The following is a 22,220-nucleotide window of genomic DNA, read 5'->3' as shown; positions in this document are numbered from 1 at the left end:
TTTTTTTTTTTTGTATTGTTTGTTCTTTTTTCTTTCCCTTTTTTGGTTCATTTTCAAAAACTAAACTGAAAATAAATAAATTATCTTTGGCATACATATTATATAGCATATAAAAATAATAGTAATATAATAATACTGAAAAAGATATAATCTGTATTGACTATTATACTTGTTAAGAATCATGTTCTACATTACATTAATGAAATAGATTCATTTAAATTAGAATCATAACTGACTAAAACATACATGCATACCTCTTTCTTAGGTAATTCAAATATCTACATGGATTATGTCGATTGATACAAGTTCGAATCTTCTTATCAACAGTACTTGTACTCTTGCTTTTAATCACGTTCGTTTATTCACTTCCAGTGAAAACGAGGATTGTGAGAGAGACTTATCCAATTTGTGATAAACAACCTGAACAGTAGCAGTTATTTCACCAAAAAGGGATCTGACAAACAAACTGTTAAATAATTTAAACATTCTTCACAACACAGGTTTTCAAGTCCCAAGTTAGACATACACCAATCATAAAAAAAATATTAAAAAAAAAAAGAAAAAAAAAAATCTATCAACATTGAAAATAATACAAGTTAGATGTACATTCACCAGTATAAGAATCTACAGTATTTGTTCCTATCTCCTGCAGACCACAGCACCTTGTTCTTTAGGGTATACAAAGGCTAAAATAATCATAGGCTGCTTCATTTTCAACCCATTCTGCAGCAGTCAATAATCGTCATCTCTCTAAAGTACAAAAAGAAGCCCAAGATCTTGATTTTTCGGGACAAAACTCAAGAATCAAATAAAGCTTCATATAATTAAAAAAAAAAAGGAGAGGCAAGGTGGTGAGGGTTAATAACCTAACAATTTACATGCATATAATCCATAGATACCCCATGGATGCTATTACTGATGCCGGCCAACTAATTCCTCGTGCAACCTGCTAAATACCAAGTTAACAGGTATGCAGGCAATAGCCGTCGGTGTATTCTCCGTTTTGATAAGCACATCCACTTGATAGCTGCTGCTATCACTTCTCGGATCACCATGGTGCTGCTCATCAGATGCAATTGACGAAAGTTTTCTTATCTTTTGATTAGAGGACGGATTAATTTTCTTCGGTGAATTTCTTGAAAATTTCTTATCCAACGGATTCTGATAGGAGCTCTTTTGCGTCATATTTCCCCTTTGCTGCTTATTTTCACCATTCAATTTTGACGAGGGAAATGGGCGTGGAACACGGAAATTTGCTGTTCTACGACCGGTTCTCCATACAGAAGGAAGTGTAGCAGGATTCTCGAGCGGTTGAGTATAAAGATAACCATTTGCAGTAAGAAGGTCTTCCGACAAACCATTTTCAAGAGCTTCAATTGCGATTGGATGACCTATTATGGCGTGTCCGTTTAATTTACTCATCAGTGAGATCATAGGGACATCCCTTCGATAATTATTGCCTTGAACTTGCAAATCAACATCCATAAGCATGGTCCTACCACCAAATTGATGCATATCAACAAACAAAGGATCCACATACTCCTCCGAGTCTTCCCAATATCCTCTCATGGCAGACTGATTATTCCAGGGCAGTCCCTCTGAATCGACGATCTCTTTGGAACTGTGTAATCCTGTTGGTCCATATCCAGACACATGGTTAGTAAAAGTACTATGAATCAAATCAGCCCTGAAACCACTATTGCTCCAATTTGTATTTTTGCTGTTCACACATCCTCCAGAAACTTCCGTGTCGGTTCTGTCAAGGTACCTTTTCCCAAGAGTGCGGTTATTTCTTTTTCCTTTCAGCTGCCATTTGGAGACCCCTGCATTAGCTGATACGAGGCCGTGTGGGAAAGGATGAGACAAGCCATCAGCGAACGCCAACTCATCAAAGTCATCGCTACTGCTAAGGCTTCCATGCTCTTCTTGTGTCTCAATTCTACTTGGATATTTAGGATGCAGTTCTATAGAAGCGGAACCATCTGTCTCGAGCAATAATAGTAGGTTATATAATGAGACAAATTATTAATAATATTAAGCAACCAGTCAAAGTGGTGAGAAAAGTACTCAACCATGGATATTAGATGGAGAGCAGATAAGACCTCGACTGTTGACCCCCAAACGAGTTAAATAAATTAGATAAGACTTAAATGTGACATAGCATGCATGCCAGACTCAGCAATACAAGGCATCTACAAATCAGAACAGGAAAATGAACACCCAACTTGAGTAGGATGATCTTGCATGTGTTCTAAAGAACACGATGACATAAAAACAATTGGTGCATGCAAGCTGTATACTTGATAAGGCTGACTAAACAGATAAATGATGGAAAAAATCTCACCAGAAAGTGCATTCATCTCATCATCTGAATCTGATTCTAAAGAATCGGTTTCAGAACTATCAGTTTCAGTATCCTCTGTCGACCCAGAAATGTGGTATTCACCCATATCAGCTGGACAGTCACTTTCTTCAAACTTTGAAACTGGTATCTTCATTTGGGATGATAGATTTAGATTATCATTTAAATAATCTCCAGAATCATATTGCACGTAAGCGTTTCTACTCTTTTTTGTGCGAAATGCAGCTCCAGAAAGCTCCTCTCCTGATAGAGATAAAAAATGAATCATTACCAGAGTTAACAAGATAGCCGACCTCATTGCCTTTAACTAGAAATTCTGCAGCTTATGTCACTTTTAATATAGTCTAATATACTTCTGGTCTTCGAGATAACTTTGTCGTAAAAAAGAACCATAAACTAGAAAGACCTAGGGCACGATAACACAATTAAATTCTTAAGAAAATTAAATTTATTGAGAGTAGGATTACTAGCTGGTGAAGCAGTACGGATACCAAAGTCCTGCAAGCCTCTCATACGGGGTAGCACACCAGCACTATCATCATCTCCGCTGAGTTGGTGTCCCTCCCTAACTATTTCTTCATTTAATTGTTTGTCTGTCACATTCTTCTCTGCAATAGATGGTCCAACCCTCTCAGTCAGCTGATCAGATCTAGGATCTTTTTCATTACTACCTCCATTTTGCAGATACTCTGAAGAAGTGACAGCATCTGGTGACACTTTGCTCCTACCATTAGAAGAACTTGCCAATTTCCCATATTTCTTCTCCACTATTTGCCTCTCCAGTTCAAGCGCATGCAATATCGCATCTTCACGGCGTGCATATTTCTCTCTCTTCTTTGGAGGCATACCTTGAGCAGCTTCGGCCCTTTCTATACAGTCGTCAAACTCCCCACATCGGAACACCTTTACGCGTTTTGACTTCTCCAAATTGTACCAGTCCCTGGTATACATGTCACCAGAAACATCATATAAACATGCAAACTTGGTAAGGGGGCAAGAACATGCAACATGTATATTTGCTCAAACTCTGACTCCAAAAGTCACTGAATGCTGATTAAATACAATATATAATTCATCATATGCTTTGGATGCCAGTATCTAACAATAGTTAATACAGTAGATAACAGGCAGCAACCTACATGCACAATAAGTTCTTCAAATTGCTCGAACAGAAAATACTCCAATATATCAGGTACTAAACCGCTATGCTTAAGTTCTGGTTTCATAACTTTAATTCAAGAATTGTCATTTTCATGATGCAGCAAACTGGCCCTCCACTATGGGCAGTTCACAAAAAGTCTATTTCTTTGGCGACTCTGCAGTAACTTTTAGATTTAACATTGTATTTTGCATGATGTTCTTTTAATAAAACAGTGCGGACATCTTAACCAATCCCCTATGTGTTAGGGTCATTCCATAGTTTCCCTTGTATCTGGCATCACAACAATACCATGCATATCATTCCGCATGAGCCTTAGGCTCTTAACCAACCCCCAATCCTTACCTAATATCATTGTCATCGCATTCGAAGCCACAAAATGGGAAGTTGGTACCTAGCCTCTACCATTAGAGTAGAAATCTAGGGTCAAATCATGCATTTCCTCTGCTTCCCCAATTTGTAACAGGGTTTGATTTTTTTTCCTTTTTAAAAAAAAAACCCACAAAAATGGGGGGACTAGAGTGGATCTTTTTAACTTGATGTCAAACATTAACCAGAATACTAGATCATTTAGATTAAACTTACAGGATTAGCCCATCAAAGACATGAAGAGAAAACAAGAATTTCAAGATCTCCTCTCGTATAAAGATCCCTTAACAAGCTTTATGAAACTTTGAAATGTTTAAAAATATAGAAAAAATAGGATAAGGATGTTCTCGGACAAAACAAAATTTAGAATTAAATGCATGCCATTGAGCTTAAAAATAAAAACAAACACTATATATCTTCAAGCTTTGATAATTTTCTAATGCTTTGATTCACTGAAGTGTAAGAAAAAATCCTAGACACTGTAGCATGAACACTGTTGTTTCAAATTTCATATTTCCAATCGATTGATAATATCAGTTTGTTTCCCTTGTATTCAGCTTGAATACTAATTCAATCGATAATCGTCCTTAAAAGTTCCAAGGATCAAGACAACGAGCACATTTCCATGAAATCCACCAAATCAAAAAGGCATACTACCATACATGTTTCATAAATACCAGAAATGAAATATCATGTTTTTTCCTGAACTTACACACTTGCATCTTCCCTCCCAAGAAGCTTGACCGGAGTCCCAGAGCGTGGAGAAGTTATATGAGCAGATGACAGCTCTTCGGGCCCGAGTATTTTTCCGGGCCACCAAGACCCATTTCGTCTCCGAACCCAAACTATACTCCCTACAGCACAACCCACCGCTCCTCCAGTTTCTGAGCTACCCATATCTTTCACTCTCCCTCTACGCAGATATCCAATACAATGTGTATATATAAAGAAGATTACAAGTATAAGTGCATAGATAACACAAATCCTATTTCTTAATTTATCTTTTTTTTTTTTGGCTCACCCTACTGTTTTTTCATCCAAGATGAGCTAATATCAACGTCTTAAAGCCAAATTTATTCTATTCCATAACTACAGAACGCAAAAATTTTAAAAGGCAAAACAAATAGGCAGATCACAGAAAACTACACAAAACCCCACTAGTTGCTTGATCTAACGACCACGATAAACAAAATCAGGATTCAATCAACTAGCCACCGGAAAATAAGAGAGAAAAGCGTGACGATCTAAGTAGAGAAATTGGGGATGCGGGTAGGGCTAGGGCTAGGGTTAGGGTTTCCATTCAAAAAAAATTAGGGGCACTTCATATTAGGGGAATTCAGGTCTAATTACAGGGTCTGATTGGCGCGGTTTGATTCGAGAAAAGAGGAGGATTTTGATAATATACCGAGATGCGTATGTATAGGTGTATGTATATCCGAGTCGTTCGTCTTGTTGACTCTGCTTGCTTCGGGTGCAGTCGAACCGTGGTGCCTTCATTCGGCTCACATTAGCACGGCGCGAGCATCGAGTATGGGCTTGCTTTTTAATGGGCCACAAACGACTAATAAAAAGATGCTTAAATAGAAATTGGGCTAGAATAAATAAAGCCCAATTGGTCAAACAATCAATTGTACGAAAAAATATTCAAACGCTCCCATTATTATTATTAAAATTCGACCTTGCCAAAAGAGGCCGTATAAATATCGGAAAACGTCGTGTCACTCTTAACGACTGTATTTATTTTATTATTATTATTATTTTTTTTAATTTCAATTGGCTGCTTTTTCCTCCGATTCTTCCCCAAATTGAGAACCAAAAAATCTGTAGATGGAGGCGACAGCGAACGAAGTTTTGGATAATTCTTCTGTTTCGACGGATGCTGTTGTGGAGCAGAATCACGAGAATCCAGCCTACGAGTTGCCGACTCATGGGTAATGACAGCTAACTTGTGCTTTGGATTTTTTTTTTTTTTTCTTAATTTTTCAATGAACATTGTACTGTATTTTTGATTGTGATGGAATTGGACATGCGATAAAAGAGCACATGCGAGATTTTTCAAGTATGTAGTATGTAAACGGAGAGAATAGCTGAACTTGTTAATTTTTCTACTTGTTGTGGCAGTGATTGGACTAGTGTTGAAGTCGATTTGTCGGTCACTGTCGTAAATTGAATTAGTCGTTCTGTCACTTTGTTTGCGCTCTGTTTGGAGCTAATTGGTCCGCCGGTTTTAGATTATGCGGTGTAGTAATTAGGGTTTATTTTTCTTCTTTTCATAATTTGTTGTTATGTTGTTTCTGAGCAGCTAGTCTATGAGTCATTGAGTCCAATTTAAATTTGTTGCCGGTAAAGTAGATTTGTTGGTTAACCGTCAATGTGCGTTAATTGTAGATATATTAGATGAGTAGTATCTGGATTATCCTGTAATCACGTTGTAACGATAAAGGGAAAGGAATCATGAGTTATGTAAAAAACAAAAAAGTCGGTGTTTGTGATCGTAAGACAATTTGCTCCCATCTACTTGCTTATTGGTGTTATGGATAGACACTTCATTTTTCTTCTTTACCATATGATGATTATTTGATTAAATCTTTGCTGGTATGAGTTCGCAGAGGACTGGAAGCTAAACCCGCTTTTTCAGAAGAAGAAGTAAGAGGCACATTGGAAACAAGTGCGTCCACTGGGAAATTTTGGTATGATGATTTCTCTGATGGAAGTTTCTTCTTAGCAATTCATATTACCATTAATCTCTTTTCTGTTTCGTATTTTCATTTTAATATGTTGCTGGGGAAAAATAGAACAAGATAATTTTTTGTTCACTGGGTGATACATCTTCCCAAGCAAGTTTTCTATTCTCTCTTTTGTGGCAAAGATGCTTATATGCGGCTAACTTAGAATTAGTCTTTGAATATTGTTTGATTAATTGTCACTCGGCTCGTACATCTCAGGCAAGATTGGGAAAAATTAAAAAGCATTCTGTCCTACCAGCTTAAGCAGGTATGGTTAGGCTTTACCACATTGTGAACTTACATCAATTTCAAATTATGCATTTCATTTTTCATTGCCACCTCTAAACCGAGAATGGTGAGTAGTGCGTGGGATAAGATCGTCTCTATTTTTCATCTGTGAATTTCTGTTCCTATTGTATTGAATCTCGCTATTTCTTTGTTGAAGGTCCTTTCAGAATATCCAGAGGCTAAAATGAGTGGTGAGCAGCAGAGATCCTCATTACAAGAGACGTTTGAGGAATTGGTGAAAAGGTTGGACGATGGTACGCCCAACTTCCTGGTCACATATCTTCCTTATTTTCTCTCTGTCATGTAGTTCCTGAATAGTAATTATTTTTGTTGTTCTGCACTCTAAAGTAACAAACCTACTCCTAATTGCGTACCAAGATTTATTTATCTTTTTCCTCATTTTTCTTTGCTCCGCAATTTCTATGTTTGTCCCTTTCCTTTCTGAGGGTTAAAGGATAACCATAGGAAGTTAGATCCGGGTGAATACCCCGAAAAAAAATACCATCTGAGCATGGGGGTCAAGTAGTTGGAATAGGAAATTGTTTATGGTGATTTGGATGAAATCTATAGAACATATATAATTTTTTATCTCATTGTGTTTTGCAGCTCTTCGTAGCTTTGATGATGGCCCTCCGTTTACTTTGCAAAGACTCTGTGAGGTGATTATAATATGGATTTTCTGTTAAATGTAGTTCTTGGCCTACTTGGTGTTTTTCTCTTCAGGAAGCATCAGTTGATTTTCTCTCATAAGGATACTATTCATATTTTGCCTCGACATGGGCTACATTTTCATGTTTTCTCCCAGTCGTTATTTAAGATCGATTTAATTAATTTTTCGTTTATACTTTATATATCTATCTTGTCCAGATATAATTGTTTGATTTCTGAATATATTTTAACGATATTTGTGTCACTTAACTGAACAGATCCTTTTGTCTGCAAGAAGTATTTATCCCAAGCTGTCGAAGCTTTCTTTGGCTCTAGAAAAGGTATTTATTTAGCTGTGTGTTGCATGCTTTAATCTTGTCGTGGAACATTTGCCGCTAATGTGTGTACAGTTTTATCTATATGTATTTAGTGTCTCAGGAATTCCACTTGCATTTTTAGTAGTTGCTCTCTTAATTATGCTTTTCATGCATCTATGAGCTTGAATCCATGGAATATAGATTTTATGGCGCTCAATGGCTACTTTGGGAATATCAACTTTTAACACTAGAAGTGAGAAGTGTAGAAGTATATTATTTCCTGCGGTACTTGGGCTAAGATTCACATTTGTGAGACACGGATCTTAGTTAGATATAATTATTTTTCTTTTTTCAGATTTTATTGGTCACATCTACATTGACAATCTCGACTGATCCGTATCCAATTGTGACCAAACAAAATACAAATGGAACTTATGACGGAAGTGGGATTGCCCAGCCTCAGAACAATATAGTGGAAAACGGAGTAGAACCTTGTGTAGGGGACAGAGACGAAATAATGGCTGAAGTAGAAGAAGCGGAGGTCGGTGAAGACATGACTGTGGACATGGAAACAAATGAAAACGTAGTTAGACCATCAGAAGCAAATCCTACTTCAGCGGTTGACTCATAGATATCACATACCATAATTTCCTGTGCAGAACATTGGTCTCTGGTTAACAAAGTTACAACAACTCGATGCTGCATTCTTTCGACAGGCACTCAGGTCGGATTATGGTTGTAAGAAAATTTTGCACTTATATGCAAAACCTGCATGAAATTATTTATCGCATACTTGTACTTCATGGAAAGACTGATATTAGCATTTCCTCATAACCTCAATTTCTTCATATTTTCATTGTCATTAATATGATTGTTGAGAGGAAGTACAAACTCTATTAAACAAAAGATTTGTAAAACCATGTTTAATGTGTCACACGTAGTAATTAATATTTGAGTCTAGTGACACAAATGCAGTAGTTTTGGAAATATTCATCTTTTCAAATGTAGAAATTAGGATTGAATTAGAACAACATGATGTACAACAAAATTGCACGAAAGAGAGAAACTGAGATGAAATCAAACCACCATTAAAATATTATAAAAGAACTTGCACAATCCTAGCAATCAACAAATAGAGGATTTTCTGCACAAAACATCAATGTTGTATACATTAGACCTATTCCGAGTCACCAGATAGCCGTTTGCTCAATGATAATCAGTTCAAATCTCGTCTTGCCATTACAATAGTCACAACCAGAGATTCGGTTATCCGTAAAGTGACATGCTATATTCCTAAATTAGAATCTAAATACTCTAAAACCAGCATTAGTTTCTTCAGTTGCAAAGCCTGTGTTCCTCAACGACTTCACCACTTCACAAGAGAAAAAACTCCCAACACGGTGATAAAAATTGAGCAAAAATAACAGATTAAAACTCCATAAAAGAGAAGGAAAAAAAAAATCAAGGATGGACTCACGGTGCTCAAAACCTAATTTTTAGAGTTAAAAATCCACAAAATTGGCCTCGGCAGAATTTCTTTTATAAAACTCACGAGTCGACCATCTCATCTTGTATCTCACTAGGAGCAATCAGCCCTGGAATTGACAGCATACGCTGCCGCTCCCTTTCTCTTTGAGCAGCAGCTTCCTCAGCATAAAGATCTTTGTTGTCCTGCACGATGGAAATAAAAGCAATTCTAGGTCATGATATGGCCCTGAAAATCCGAATGAACATCTAACACTAAACATCTTATATCCATTATAGTCAAAAGCAAGAGAAACGTAAGGCTAGATACAATAATATACAAAGAAATAATCAACGGGTCAAACACATCCAAGTCAAAGGCAAGAGAAATGTAAGGCTAGCCATCCAACATTCACATATTGAGTTGAAAAATAGAATGGAGCAGACTTTCCATCTACCCCGTTTAGAATCAGAGATATTAAACGAACCAAGGAAAATTTAAAAACAGAGAAAGCTAGTCTAGAAGATTTAACCACCATTACAAAAAGAAAAACCATCACGAGGCATGCTTGGTATGAATCAACACCCCTGTAAACAATAATAACATTATACCTGAGCTGAGAATTCTTTAGACTGCACAAGAAAGTCTCTTATGTGGTTTTTGAATGAGACAAGGTCCTCTCTTGACTCAAAAAGTCCATTTACAAATTGGGTCACCTGAAAAGACCCAATTTTTTTGAGAGCGCTGGTCACATGGAAAATATATATCTGAACTATGTGTAGTAAGTAGTGGTTCAATACCTCAGTAGCTGTCATGTTGGGGAAAGACGTACTCAAAAGTTTAATTGTGTACTCACGGATGAACATGCCATTGTTTGGATAAGGATAGGGAACTGTTGCAACATCCCACAGGGGCTCACTCAAGACAACAGATTCAACCTGTAATTGTTACAAAGACATTGCCACTATCAGCAAGGCAACTGGCAGAGAAACAAAATAGAACAAAGAAAAAGTACATAAAGTCAAAGTAATCAGAAACCACAAGCAATTATTCCATCAGAACTGACAGTAGGATGCTAGTGCAAATAAAGGGAATGTTTAATTACCAGGCAGAATAAATGCTGCAACACCAATACATGCAACTTAAAACCCGGCTTGTGGAAAGTGTCTGTCAGAACAGCAAATATCTCTTGTTCTATTGTCGAAAAATAAGTCCTGTAGAACTGATTGCAAAACTCGGACGCCTGACAAGCCAGTCATGCAACCATAAGCGACAAAACATAAAATCAATATGCACACACTAAAATAGATATTGATCCACACCTGAAAATTTTTCAACATTGCCAATAGAAGATTGAGACCAGTTTCTGCAATATTTCGCTCTGTATGACGGAAAGCCCAAATGATTGAATCCATGACAAGTTTCAGCTGCTGAATGATACCAATCGAACCACAGTGTCAGACCATACAGATAGTGGAAGAAGAGATTCAACTGAACTGAAACCCTTGAGCTGAAAGTTCAGGATAAGTTAAAAGGGACTTCATATGTCTCTATCAACAAAGTCATACCTCACTGGACAAGTGGATCAAAGCAGGAAAACAATGAGTAGCAATGGCTTGAAGTAATGAAAAGAACTTGAGTCGATGCTCAGGATAGTCTTCAAAATTTTTTGTTATCATCTGTTATGGAAAAAAATAATGAGCTCACGTAGACAAGATAATTGCAATTCCAATACTGGAATCCAGCAAAATTTGGCTCCCTAAAGTTTGCAAATAGTTGAGGTTCTAAGGTAAAAATTTTGAGACACCTATATAAAACAATCAGTCTCCAGCGGGGCTGCATCAAAATTCACCCAAACATAGACTAAATATAGCATCACCTTACAACACCCAGCAGAGACAACCCGATGAAAGGGAAAAAAATCAATATTCAGCAGGATATAGTCAACCTAGTTGGTCTGCCACATAATGCATCACCGGGAAAGTCATACCTAATTTTTCAAATGGCCATTACAACACACCCCTACAGGTTTGTACCCCCAAACTCAAGCCAACCCCCACTGTGGGAGAGGCTCCAATACCACTTAGGCTAAGGCCTGGAGATAAAATTCATATCCATTGTTGAGTGCTGACATAACAAGTAGTTTAGGCACGTAAATTATTCTTGTATATATAGAGAAACTTATCTAGAGTTTACAAGTAGAAAAGAATAATATGTGTTCGTGGTACAGGAAAGAAATGGATGACTACAATATTTATGTCCAGATGTGGAAGAAAGACTTAAAAGTTAAACAGCAAGCATATAGTCACAAGTTACGACATCGCGTTTTCACACATTTACGTTGTGCAAATTTATATGCTTATAATCTACAGATTATGCACATGTGATGGTGTAAACAACAAATAAACAGTTCCAGTCTACTTAATCTATAGCAGTACACTTCATGAGAAGCGATAATGAGTCAGATGAATATAAGAATTCGTGGTTAGGTATGCAATAAAAGGATTTTACCAACCTCTAGAGTGCACTGGAAAACAGCCTCAAATATCCTAGAAACATCTTCAATCATTGCCCCCTTGTACCTACATGAAGTAAATAACAATTAAAACCAACAAAAATTAACAAGAAAAACAATGATTTAACTAGCAGCATCAGTCTTGCACACTCTAAATATCCATAAGAACTCACTACCGCTGCAAAATAATTTGAATAACTTCCAAGACAATGCTCATCTACTCTAGAACATCCAAAAATACTAACAAAACATGCAATAAACATTATATTAAAATTTAAAACAAAGCATACTTATTTATTATTGTGGCAAACAGAGAGAGAACTTCGGACTCTCTTGCATCGGGCAAATTCCGGGCATAGTCACCAAGCACAGGGTCCATCATTGGAGGCACAAATTGTTTGCCAATATGTGGTTGATCTTCAGCTTTGTCCAGAAAGGTCTCAATAAGCTTCAGTGTTTCCCTCTTGACCGAACTGTTGAAAATAGATGTGTTGGATGTGGGTATCATATGTGGAAAGGTAAGGATATATATCTGCAAATATTTGACTAACCGTAGAAGTTTTACAATAGATGTCCTCGAAGCATAGCGCCCTCCTTGTGCAATACTGGTGGAAATAAGTTCACTATACATTCTGCGTCATGCAAGTAAAATCTTAATCATCATGAAAAGTCAAATAAAAACTTAATGAACAATGTGTAGGAGGTTATTCTGAAAACACAAAATCCAAAAGGACCTGTACACATTGAGCATGTCCAAGAAGATGAGAGAAATCTGTGGAAGGAAATATGTTCCAAGAGAGTTGGCAGCACTAGTATTTGTCTGCAGTAACAAAGGCATACTTGAGCAACAACATAAGCAACAAAATGAAGATGAAGTCATAACCTTAAATTAAGGGTCCTCCTAGAAAAGGAACTTCAAAGCTAATCAATTTATCAGTCAATCACGGGACACAAAATAGAATCATTACGAAAAAATAAAGTTCATGACTTCAATCAAAAGAAAGCTTGCAATATCTCAAAAGTAGTGTGATCATGTTTGACTTGCTTGAAGATAGATTATGTACACCAGAAAATCTCCTCTCCTAGTATTCAAGTATATTTAATACACCTTATATATCCCCATGCACAGTCAACTAATGTGGTAGAGAAGGCAAAAAGGATGAATGAGTGGATCTCTATATATTATCACTTTTTTGTCCATGAGTGGATCTATTTCTGTAAGAATCTTACAGCCTTCGAACTGGCATACAAATCTAGCATATGGTTTTCTCCTCAAGGATCCCACAATGGGTTTTCCATTGTGTCAAACAAATATAAAGCAGCTCGTACGGACTTTATGATCAAGGAACCGACAAAATGAATGAATTATTCTCTCTTCAATAATTTTACTGTGCGTCGCCGCGTAAATCTAAACTCCACCATTCAGAAACATAAACACGAAAAGGTTGGATGCTTTACAAGCTATATCAAACTGTTGCTGCTTAACTGAATTAAGTCGCAGAACTTATTAATATTCCACACTCGCACAAAACATACCTGCAATATATTAAGCACCGCCCTTATTACATCCGGATCTTTCAAGTAATCCACACTCTGACGTGCCTGCCCGATAATTTCAGCCCATTTCTGTAGTAAATAATGAATTAGCCACGTCACATAGAACACAGGTGCTGACATAGGAAAGCAGGAGGTGCACATAGAGAGATCTTTTTCTCACACAGCAGTATTGAGATAGAGTCATACCTGATTAGGAAGCTCCATCAATCTCCGTAAATACTCATCTCGCCTGTGGGGATCAGGTTCTGCTTGAATCATATTCCCAACCTAATAGAGATAAAGTAGCAACATTTTAGTGGCAGTTAAAGCTCCAAATATCACATGTTATATAAAGATGACCTACAGATTCATAAAAGGAGTGGATCTGGTGAGGCTCAAGATCTGCAATAGTTGCTGGAAGAGTTGTTAAAAGTTCTGATACAAATGGTTCATTTTCTCCAACCTGCAAAAGAGGGATTACAGGTGCAGTTAATTTCTCTCAAGGGCATCATTTGCCTACTCATACCATTACAATAACCATCATCAGTATTCAGTAGAACGCTAACCTGTACAGTAACAAATTTACGCTTGCACTTCTGAACGATTTTCAAGAATGTATCGCACGCCATGTCCTACAAATAAACAGACAGAACAGATACTTATAAAGAATGCATATAAGCATAATTTTATTACATCACAGCTAAAATGCAAGATGAACAAATAAAACTGAAAATATGATTGGAAAATAAGGTGACTTAATATGTTACATGTGTCCATCATTCATGTCAGTTCAAGCATTGTCATTTCTAATTTGAGCCAATGCTCTCATCTACCGAGTAAGCATATCGTATAGAAAGCTTCTATATAAGCACACCTGAACTCCTGGATGACTTTCATGCATGAACTCAAACAATTTGTTCACAACAGTTTTTAAGAACTTCCAGTGGGCCCTCAAAAATCTAGGGTATTGCCCGACAACATACCTGCACAGCCAACAAATAGATAAATAAGGGCTCACCTCATATTCACAAAGAGAACAACAAATGGCAAGAAAAGCAATAAGAGAAAAGGCTGGCATGCACCATCAGAATGTGTATGACTATCTGATGAAGACCAAACAATAAGTTTCACAATCCTTACATTATATTACTGGCAATGACTGCCTTATTGTCCTTCCCTTTGGTGATTTCACATAGGTTCAACAAATCGCGAATGACCATCACTAAAAATCTGTTTTCCTGTCAAAAAGGTCAAATAATTATGAATACATACAGTAGGGATCAGATTCAGAGGCCTATATTTTCTAACAAATGGTGGTACAACAACATAATGGTACAAAGGTTTATCACACATATACAATTGTACGACAAGATGCAAAATGCAAATTTAATTATAAAAATACAACCACATAAATCAATAAACTTATGAAACTAACAATCACTTCCAGTCATTTATACTTTACGGACTTGCTAGGGATCTGAAATGAAAATCTGAAACGCTTTTATACTCCACGTTTATTGCATCAAAGAAGGCAAATAATGTGCTGTATACTTCAGAATTAGAAAATGACATTAAACTAATAAGAACCAGGCACAGAACATAACTTTATAATTGCAGAAGGATGTCTATGAAATTACATACAAAAAACATTTAACAAACTTGCAATACCTGCTCCTCAACCATTGACCCAGATATAGAACCAATGGCCCAACATAATGTGTTGAGGTTGTTCCACGTCCAATCATCTCCATTTAATTGTTTACTCAGTTTCTTCAGCATCTGTATCCAAATTCAAGAATTAATTTTATATACTGAATTAGATTTGAGAGGTTCTTTGTTCACAACTAAAACTGTAATGACCATTAAGCAGACCTAGATAACATAGGGAACTCGTCTTCAAAAAGAGAATATATAAGCAAGAATGACTTCAATAAGTAGCTTTGGGTATTTATCACACTTACGGTTTCAAAAGCATTTTTTAAAAGTCGAACGATATGGTTTACAATGTATTTGACTGTGGTAGCGGAGCAAAAAGGAAATCTGTCACCCAGAGTCATACCTAAAGTATAGGATGGTAATAAGTTGCCTAACTATAGCCCATTCCGGACGTGCAGCAATAAGATGTGCAACATAATTGAAGAGCATTACTATAAATAAATTTGGACAGAAACACAACTCATGAAACACATGAAACCAGGCATACTGATCTAACGAGAGGCTAATCATGTTTCATCATCTAATGAAATATGATGTCGCATAATTGTTTATCGTAATACACACACAATGCAGAATCCCTTCAGAAACACAGTGTGCAGAGCAACAGAGCATCATAAAACAAACCTGTCTTTCAGTATCCTCATGATCAAGATGTGCCAAGTAGATCAGTGTTTCCCTCATTATCTGCAAATGTGTTGATTATTGATCATTATCAACATTAGTCTCATAGTATAAGAACTCCAAGAGAAACAAAGCAACATATGTATTAAAAATCTTTAGCACCTTATACTGCACAAGCACATCATTATCCTTCATAGTTTCACGAACTATATTTCCATTTTCATCCTCAACAATGAGAACTTCTTCAGGCTTTGCCATACGGCATATCATCAGCGATCTCAACTTCGACATCGGACCAGCATAAAGCTGGCGTCTATGCATGAGCTGTGATCCAACTCCATCACCCACACCTGGAATCATCGGCATCTGCTTATTCAATAAAAGGCCAGGCATGCATCAGTAATAGCCTTCGCTCTACTGAGAGATAAAACAAAATTTATGCCTTAAGGAGGCTGAGGATCTCTTCCAAGGAAAGCAAAAAAATAACATGGTTATAATTTATGGGGACATGTTTGCAATCCTAACACAAAATGTCATCATATGATTATATGTGGGGACATGTTTGAATTATTTTTGGGGAAAGTTTTTGAAAATATTTCAAAAAGATTATTTTATTTTGGGGAAAGAATGAAAAGAATTTGAAAACCTAAACAAACATAGCCTATAAATTTGTATCTCGAGTCCAGACAAGTTCAATCATCAACAGGATACATAGAGTTGCTCAGGTCTTAACAGAAGAGCAAAAGGAAAAATGTTTAACTTGATATAATCAACAAGAGGACTACTTCTACATAAAAGACTGCCATTCTTGTACAAGGGAAAAGAAGATTCTCGAGATTGGATAAGATAAGAGAGAATAGATTCAACTGTGGAAACCTGCAGTCCCATCATATTTGCACTTGCTGCAGGATTGTCCAAATTATGGTGAGCTTCAAACAGCTCCGAGACTAGGGAGTTCCAATAATCTAAGCAGACCTGCAAGTCAAGGGATCAGATTCATTGTACTAAAATACATATGATTGATAAATGATAATCATACCTTAAAGACTTCAGTGTCATCAACATAAGATATGTTAATGAGATACTCAAGGCCCTGTAGTAGCGCATTTATGTTCTCTTGCGAAGATTCTAGTACTCGTATGTGAGGCTGCACCCAGGGAACAAAAGTCCATCAGATAAACATTCAGAAACACAAAGGGCCATAGTAAGTTTTGTAAGTTCTAGCAATAGGACACGCCATGCTGGCTGATGATTTTAGATCGGAGACATTCTAGTTATCTAGCAATGGGAGGTTGGTTGACGATGTTAGATCGGATATATAAATAGCAATTGAAGATCATTGGCAGTAACACCTGAACTACATTGCATAAATTTACACGAAAAATAAGCAAGCAAACTCAATGAACTTGACCTCAGAATAAGTCAGCAACTGGATTCTCATACAACTATCGATAAGCTGTTTAACAAGATTGACATATTTAAAAAAAAACTGCCAACAAGCATTCTAAAACAAAACAAATATGACAAATCTTAAGCTTATCCGTACAGATCTACGTCATAAACATGAATCTGAAGGGGTAACTGATCTTCATATTAATATAGAAGTATATTTGCAATTTTTATCCATTTCCGCAGTACTCAGACTGCTAGAGCTTCCTTACGTTTACTTTGTTGTAGGGAAGAAAGGGAACTACCTTGTAAAATGATGTGAAAAACAACGCCAAATTTTGAATAAAGGCCTGCAGAAAGCAATAGAAGGATATTAAGGTACTTCAAAATAAAATAAAAAACTAAGAGTAATTAAATTTTGAAATAGCAAAGAAGCACCTGCTCTTCACTAGATCCCTTTGCATAAGCCTCTAAAAAGTTGGTAGTGGGTGGGAGGATGCTCTAACACAGTAAGACATCAGAATCAGCATATACAGTCGACATAGTTGAACCGAGTACTCCCTAAAACTGAAATAAATGAAGGCCATTTTGCAGAAGCATACATAAAATTATCTAAATTACCTGCAACTGCACCATGAATATGATATACATTTTTACAAATTGCAAGTCGTAATACTCCCCAAATGTAAGAGCAGCAACCTGCACATGTAACAGCAAGCTTTAATTTTGATACAAATAGATCATCAAGAAGCTTGAAAGTAACAGAACTAGAGAATGTACCTCCGTCAGGCACTGAAGAGTAAGATTACGATAAGCCGCCATGGGAAAAAATTTCAGCAGTGTTTCAAGCTGCCAAACAAGCACCAAGAGATAAGATCACAAGCATCATTTAATCTAACAAGCAAATAAAAAGAATGAAGAATACAAACCAAAGGTGATTCGAATATATAGCCCATAGGAATCCAGGAAAGGAAAGCATGTAGTGTGCCCAGGGTAGCTCTGATAAGCTCAGCTCTTTGAGATGCAGACAATACATATATGCATAACTCGTGAATAAGCTGGAACTCACTGTAATAGAAAAGGAATTTCTCAATACTTCAAAAAATGAAAGAGGAAAAATCTCAAAGGTACGACATCTGAAGTGATGTCATTGAGTAACTTCTACACACACAGCATTATGATACCAATAATGTCACTCAAAAAAGAACATGCATTTGCATTCTGTAACAAAACAAGCAGTGGGAATAAAACATGCATTTGGTAGTATTAAATGTATCATACATTACCTGTTCAATGATTGTTTTAGCTCTTTAATCTTCTGTTGGGTCATCTCACCCCTTGAGAAATCGAAGACCTCTTCACTTAGAAGCTAAGAAATAAAATCGTGAGGTCAACTATATGTTGTTGATTAAATCATTCATTGGGAGGTAAAGATTACTAACTTTTAGAATTGCCATGCAATTCTCGCAAATTGTTTCACTTGTTTTTGCTGCTGCAACCAGATCAGGAATGAAACTTCGCCACCGGGTTGGCCACTCATGCTTCAAGATCTGAATACACGGAAAACAATCATAATCTAGGTAACTAGTGTGGAGAAATCCAATGAGAAAGGTCCTTTAATTAAAAAAAGATCAACAGAAAGTCAACAGTTAGTATTGTTAATGAGCATCATCTGGAGGATTAGACAGCATTACCTGAACCAATATAATGTTTAGTTTATTGACATACAGCCTCTCCCGCCGGAAAGAGATCTCATCGCTTGAAAGCTAATAAAAATATACCAAGATCAGGTACCTATTCTCCAACCAAAACTGCAACCCCGCAGGAGAAAATAAGAGTAAAATCATTACCAAAAAAGGAGAAGATTAAGTACCTTAACTATAACTTCAGAAATATAGTTCTTCATGCCATCTCGTTGTTCAACAGGCAAAGCATTCCATCTATACTTAATAACCCCTTCTAGGACCTGTAATGGCAGCAAGTGGTCAGTCAGTCTCTCCAAACAACTCAAAAAACAGAGAAGAGATTTATGAACTATAAAAATAAAAAGAAGAAAACAACAACAACAACCGTGAAGACCACAACTGACCTGTAAAGCAAAAAATTTGGTGTTCAAGCTATTTGTGTTGGATAAAACATGCACCACTTGAAGCCACATGTCTGGATTATTTTGCAAATCACGCAGAACAAGGTCTGCAGCATTCCTCTGTTGCAAAAGGCAAAAGAGAAAAGAACATAAGTAATAAGTTCAGAGCTGAGCAAGAAATTGATAGCTATAATATCGTGCAACTGATCACCTATAAGTAGCGCATAAACATTGATCTATGTAGCAACTAGAACACATCCAAGAGTCAACATCATTTCTGAGATCTCATTAGCAGTGACATAAATATTGTACCACTAAGGAATTTCTCTTTGTTTGTTTCATCATCTCTATCTACCTGGTGTTAATTCCTATATTTTGTTTATGTTACACATTCTGGGTGAAAATTGCTAGGCATTCAATATAAACTACAATCAGATAAGTGAAGAAAAGGCACTTGAAAGAAGTCTGACACAATCAGAAAAAGGAAATGTTATTCTATATCATTTTTAATATTGACTCTGCTAATATAAATTCCAAAAAATAATTCGCAGTATGTCCTCCCTAAACACTTCCCAAAACACCAAAAGCATATACCAATCATTTAAAGAGTTTGTCCAAGATCGAATGAATTTGATAATCACTGCATGCATTTAAAAATATCAAATCAAGTCAAGCAATCATATAAATTTCTCCGTGCTGACTACTACTACAGTCATTCCAAATTTGGCAAAGGTTGTTCCATGATAAAATCAGTTCAACTAATAAAAAAATACTTCTTATTCCTTCAAGTTTACTCCACAAGATCCATCTGTAATCCAATCCCTAAGCACTTTAAGCAACTAATAAATACTAAAGAATGTCTTCACATATAACCATTGCAAATTCTTGCAGATTAGAGCAACAAATAAAGTATTTTTGCAGACTTCATTTTCAGCATAATTATAAGAGCCATCAAGCAAAAGTAACAAACAAAGGAAGACAAAACGGTTGTGTTCCAACAACTTTTCAAATATTCGCATTCTGGTGAATTTGAGTGAATGGACGAAAAACCCGTTCACAATGCTTAAAGAATACTGAGAGCAATGAACTATTGCTTCAATTAACACTGAAGCACTACAAGACCAGCTGAACTCTTTTTCTATCATTCAAAATAGTGGTCACTGTCCCCAATGACAAATTAAACCATTAGACTCAAAAATCAGACACAATGCTGGTTTATCTACAAAATTATAGGAAAGATGCAACATATGAAGATTGTTAGAGTTGTTAAAGTTCATCCTGATATTAAGAAAAGCGATAAATGTCGAAATTATAAAAATATGCATGCTAAATTTACTTATGTAAGTTGTGCCTGAAACAACATCAAATTTCGGAGAGGCCAAACTCAGCATAGAAACATAAAAACAATGCATATAAAAACCCAGGGCAAATAACAAGGCGAAGAAACCAAATAGCCGACAATTAAATTGCATCAGACCTCTTCTTTAGATCCCGTCCCGTAAAAAGCGGCGACTGTGGCGTCGAGCAAAGCGACGTCCATCGGCTGACTCATATCCCGTAGCTTCTCCGGGTCCATGGCAGAGATCAACAGACTGTGTAGGTAAACTCTAGCCCCCAAAAATTAATCTCGGTTACTCAAAAACCCTAGTGTACGACGGTACGGACTCAATGAAACCCTAGTATGGAGGGGTGAATTAGAGTGACTGCGAGAGAGATAGATAGGGGAATGGAGGGATGAATTAGAGTGATAAAGGACAGCTTCAAATTGAAGCAGAGGGGTTTTAGAGAGAGAAAGTGATTGAACTTTGAATATGGATTTCGGCCCTTCCCTCTCCTTTTATTTAGTGAGAGAAGGGTTTGTTTATCTTTCAGTGAAAATTATAGGACTCTTTAGATTACCTTTTGTTCTGTTTTAGTTCTTTCAGGTTATGGAAAATTGTGCCCGCATGGGTGTAGCTCAACTGGTTCCGGAGGTGGTAAGTTGGTGCAAGGTCCTAGGATCGAATCCTGGCAGCCGCAGTGTGGGAATTTCAACTCCAATGAGATTGGTTCCTTGTGGGCACCAGGTCCGGGTCCGCTACCTTAACGGGCCGTTGAGTTACCATGATTTACATTCCTCCATCAATCCTTGTCGGGCCAAGGGATGGGGGCCCTGGGGGCGAGGGATTTCGCCTTTTGGTGCAAGGTTATGGAAAATTGTTATGCTCACTTATTATGAATTAAAATTAAGATAAATATATAAAATATATATATATATAATTGTTTAGACATGTTTGATTAATAATGTTTCTTGAAAATAATTCGGATTTTTTTTATAAAAAAAAAAACTAATTGAATTTTAAAAATGTCTATGGTAAGTGCTAAGTGGTACCTATGATTTATGGAAATATTTTGAATATAAAATAATCCATAATTTCAATAGGTACAAAACTAAATTAAAAATATCAAAATATGAAAGGCCTAATTAGCCACACTAATCACCTTTCTGTAGTACTAATGAAAACTCGTTGACAGCTAATGTTGAGCCCATAACGAATGTTGAGACCAATTATAATGAGTTTATAGGCCTATCCTAAAAGCCTTCTATATTAAATTTCAAGTTCAACCAAAATCAAGATGGGCTTTTCTATAAGGACTAAAAATTACGAGATATGTGTAAACTGTATCGTGAAAGTCATGTCGACGAGTTCGGCACAACAAAAATTGGCGTGGGAATCGAATTTAGGTTGTTAGACGTCGCACTCTTCCATTCTCTCAACTAAGTCACTTGCGCAGGCATGTGTTTTGTACTCTTCTTTTTAGATAAAAAATATTAATGATAGTTTTAAACTTAAGTCACACTTACACACATAAAGTTAAATTCAAAACATAATCTCTTATGCTTACGTACTATTCTTTTAAGATATTTTAAATATAAATCAATGTCGAAGATCGGTGATGACGATCAAAATTTGTTAATTGATGAAATTGGAGTTAAATTAAGGTATAAATCATGCGTGGATTAGAGTTTTAAGAAATTACGA

The 22,220-nt window shown here is 36.4% G+C and overlaps 3 protein-coding genes across 7 annotated transcripts; 1 reads left to right on the top strand and 2 right to left on the bottom strand.

Annotated features, from left to right (window-relative positions):
• Positions 1 to 455: 455 nt before the first annotated feature.
• Positions 456 to 5,489, bottom strand: LOC105964013 (Tudor/PWWP/MBT superfamily protein). Of its 2 annotated transcripts, none has more exons than XM_012988512.2 (4): positions 4,603 to 5,489; positions 2,830 to 3,302; positions 2,345 to 2,605; positions 456 to 1,982 (listed from the first exon to the last, which is right to left on the bottom strand). In XM_012988512.2, exons 1-4 carry the CDS (start codon positions 4,785 to 4,787, stop codon positions 913 to 915), a joined length of 1,989 nt encoding a protein of 662 aa, XP_012843966.2. In that variant the 5' UTR covers positions 4,788 to 5,489; the 3' UTR covers positions 456 to 912. The 2 variants fall into 2 exon arrangements, with proteins under 2 accessions (XP_012843966.2, XP_012843973.2); XM_012988519.2 differs by having other exon boundaries at positions 2,854 to 3,302; positions 4,603 to 5,369.
• Positions 5,490 to 5,583: 94 nt separating this feature from the next.
• Positions 5,584 to 8,717, top strand: LOC105964047 (serine/threonine-protein phosphatase 4 regulatory subunit-like protein). The gene is made up of 7 exons (XM_012988547.2): positions 5,584 to 5,821; positions 6,500 to 6,580; positions 6,836 to 6,884; positions 7,062 to 7,158; positions 7,511 to 7,563; positions 7,831 to 7,893; positions 8,225 to 8,717. The coding sequence occupies exons 1-7, from the start codon at positions 5,718 to 5,720 to the stop codon at positions 8,498 to 8,500; spliced, it is 723 nt and encodes a 240-aa protein (XP_012844001.2). The 5' UTR covers positions 5,584 to 5,717; the 3' UTR covers positions 8,501 to 8,717.
• A 224-nt stretch (positions 8,718 to 8,941) lies between these two features.
• On the bottom strand, positions 8,942 to 21,142 carry LOC105964030 (protein EXPORTIN 1A). Of its 4 annotated transcripts, none has more exons than XM_012988531.2 (32): positions 20,675 to 21,142; positions 19,201 to 19,317; positions 18,985 to 19,077; positions 18,806 to 18,877; positions 18,554 to 18,661; positions 18,398 to 18,480; positions 18,041 to 18,179; positions 17,892 to 17,960; positions 17,733 to 17,810; positions 17,550 to 17,612; positions 17,417 to 17,461; positions 16,762 to 16,869; positions 16,599 to 16,697; positions 15,885 to 16,088; positions 15,726 to 15,785; positions 15,054 to 15,164; positions 14,526 to 14,623; positions 14,260 to 14,368; positions 13,952 to 14,017; positions 13,750 to 13,848; positions 13,593 to 13,673; positions 13,386 to 13,475; positions 12,584 to 12,669; positions 12,401 to 12,481; positions 12,140 to 12,322; positions 11,850 to 11,916; positions 10,903 to 11,013; positions 10,657 to 10,764; positions 10,440 to 10,577; positions 10,135 to 10,272; positions 9,946 to 10,050; positions 8,942 to 9,540 (listed from the first exon to the last, which is right to left on the bottom strand). In XM_012988531.2, exons 1-32 carry the CDS (start codon positions 20,771 to 20,773, stop codon positions 9,418 to 9,420), a joined length of 3,231 nt encoding a protein of 1,076 aa, XP_012843985.2. In that variant the 5' UTR covers positions 20,774 to 21,142; the 3' UTR covers positions 8,942 to 9,417. The 4 variants fall into 4 exon arrangements, with proteins under 4 accessions (XP_012843985.2, XP_012843992.2, XP_088675297.1 ...); XM_012988538.2 differs by having other exon boundaries at positions 10,657 to 10,761; positions 20,675 to 21,125; XM_088819171.1 differs by having other exon boundaries at positions 18,985 to 19,317; positions 20,675 to 21,070.
• Positions 21,143 to 22,220: the final 1,078 nt, after the last annotated feature.

Source organism: Erythranthe guttata, chromosome 6 (assembly GCF_056151865.1).
Source record: "Erythranthe guttata isolate IM_541 chromosome 6, IM_541, whole genome shotgun sequence".
Taxonomy (NCBI): domain Eukaryota; kingdom Viridiplantae; phylum Streptophyta; class Magnoliopsida; order Lamiales; family Phrymaceae; genus Erythranthe; species Erythranthe guttata.
Note: the sequence above shows the minus strand (reverse complement) of the source record. Positions and strands in the feature narration are given on the sequence as shown.

What these genes read in the sequence shown, in the direction of transcription:
- LOC105964013 (XM_012988512.2), bottom strand. Translation starts at nt 4,787, where the DNA reads ATGGGTAGCTCAGAAACTGGAGGAGCGGTGGGTTGTGCTGTAGGGAGT. An exon ending in GGGAGGGAAGATGCAAGTGT is followed by an intron (nt 3,303 to 4,602) that starts GTAAGTTCAGGA and finishes CATGTATACCAG; the next exon opens with GGACTGGTACAATTTGGAGA. An exon ending in TGAGATGAATGCACTTTCTG is followed by an intron (nt 1,983 to 2,344) that starts GTGAGATTTTTT and finishes TGCTCGAGACAG; the next exon opens with ATGGTTCCGCTTCTATAGAA.
- LOC105964047 (XM_012988547.2), top strand. Translation starts at nt 5,718, where the DNA reads ATGGAGGCGACAGCGAACGAAGTTTTGGATAATTCTTCTGTTTCGACG. An exon ending in GCGTCCACTGGGAAATTTTG is followed by an intron (nt 6,581 to 6,835) that starts GTATGATGATTT and finishes CGTACATCTCAG; the next exon opens with GCAAGATTGGGAAAAATTAA. An exon ending in TGTCCTACCAGCTTAAGCAG is followed by an intron (nt 6,885 to 7,061) that starts GTATGGTTAGGC and finishes TCTTTGTTGAAG; the next exon opens with GTCCTTTCAGAATATCCAGA.
- LOC105964030 (XM_088819171.1), bottom strand. Translation starts at nt 20,773, where the DNA reads ATGGACCCGGAGAAGCTACGGGATATGAGTCAGCCGATGGACGTCGCT. An exon ending in TTTTCACATCATTTTACAAG is followed by an intron (nt 16,870 to 17,416) that starts GTAGTTCCCTTT and finishes CCCTGGGTGCAG; the next exon opens with CCTCACATACGAGTACTAGA. An exon ending in GTCATTGCCAGTAATATAAT is followed by an intron (nt 14,369 to 14,525) that starts GTAAGGATTGTG and finishes TTGGCTGTGCAG; the next exon opens with GTATGTTGTCGGGCAATACC.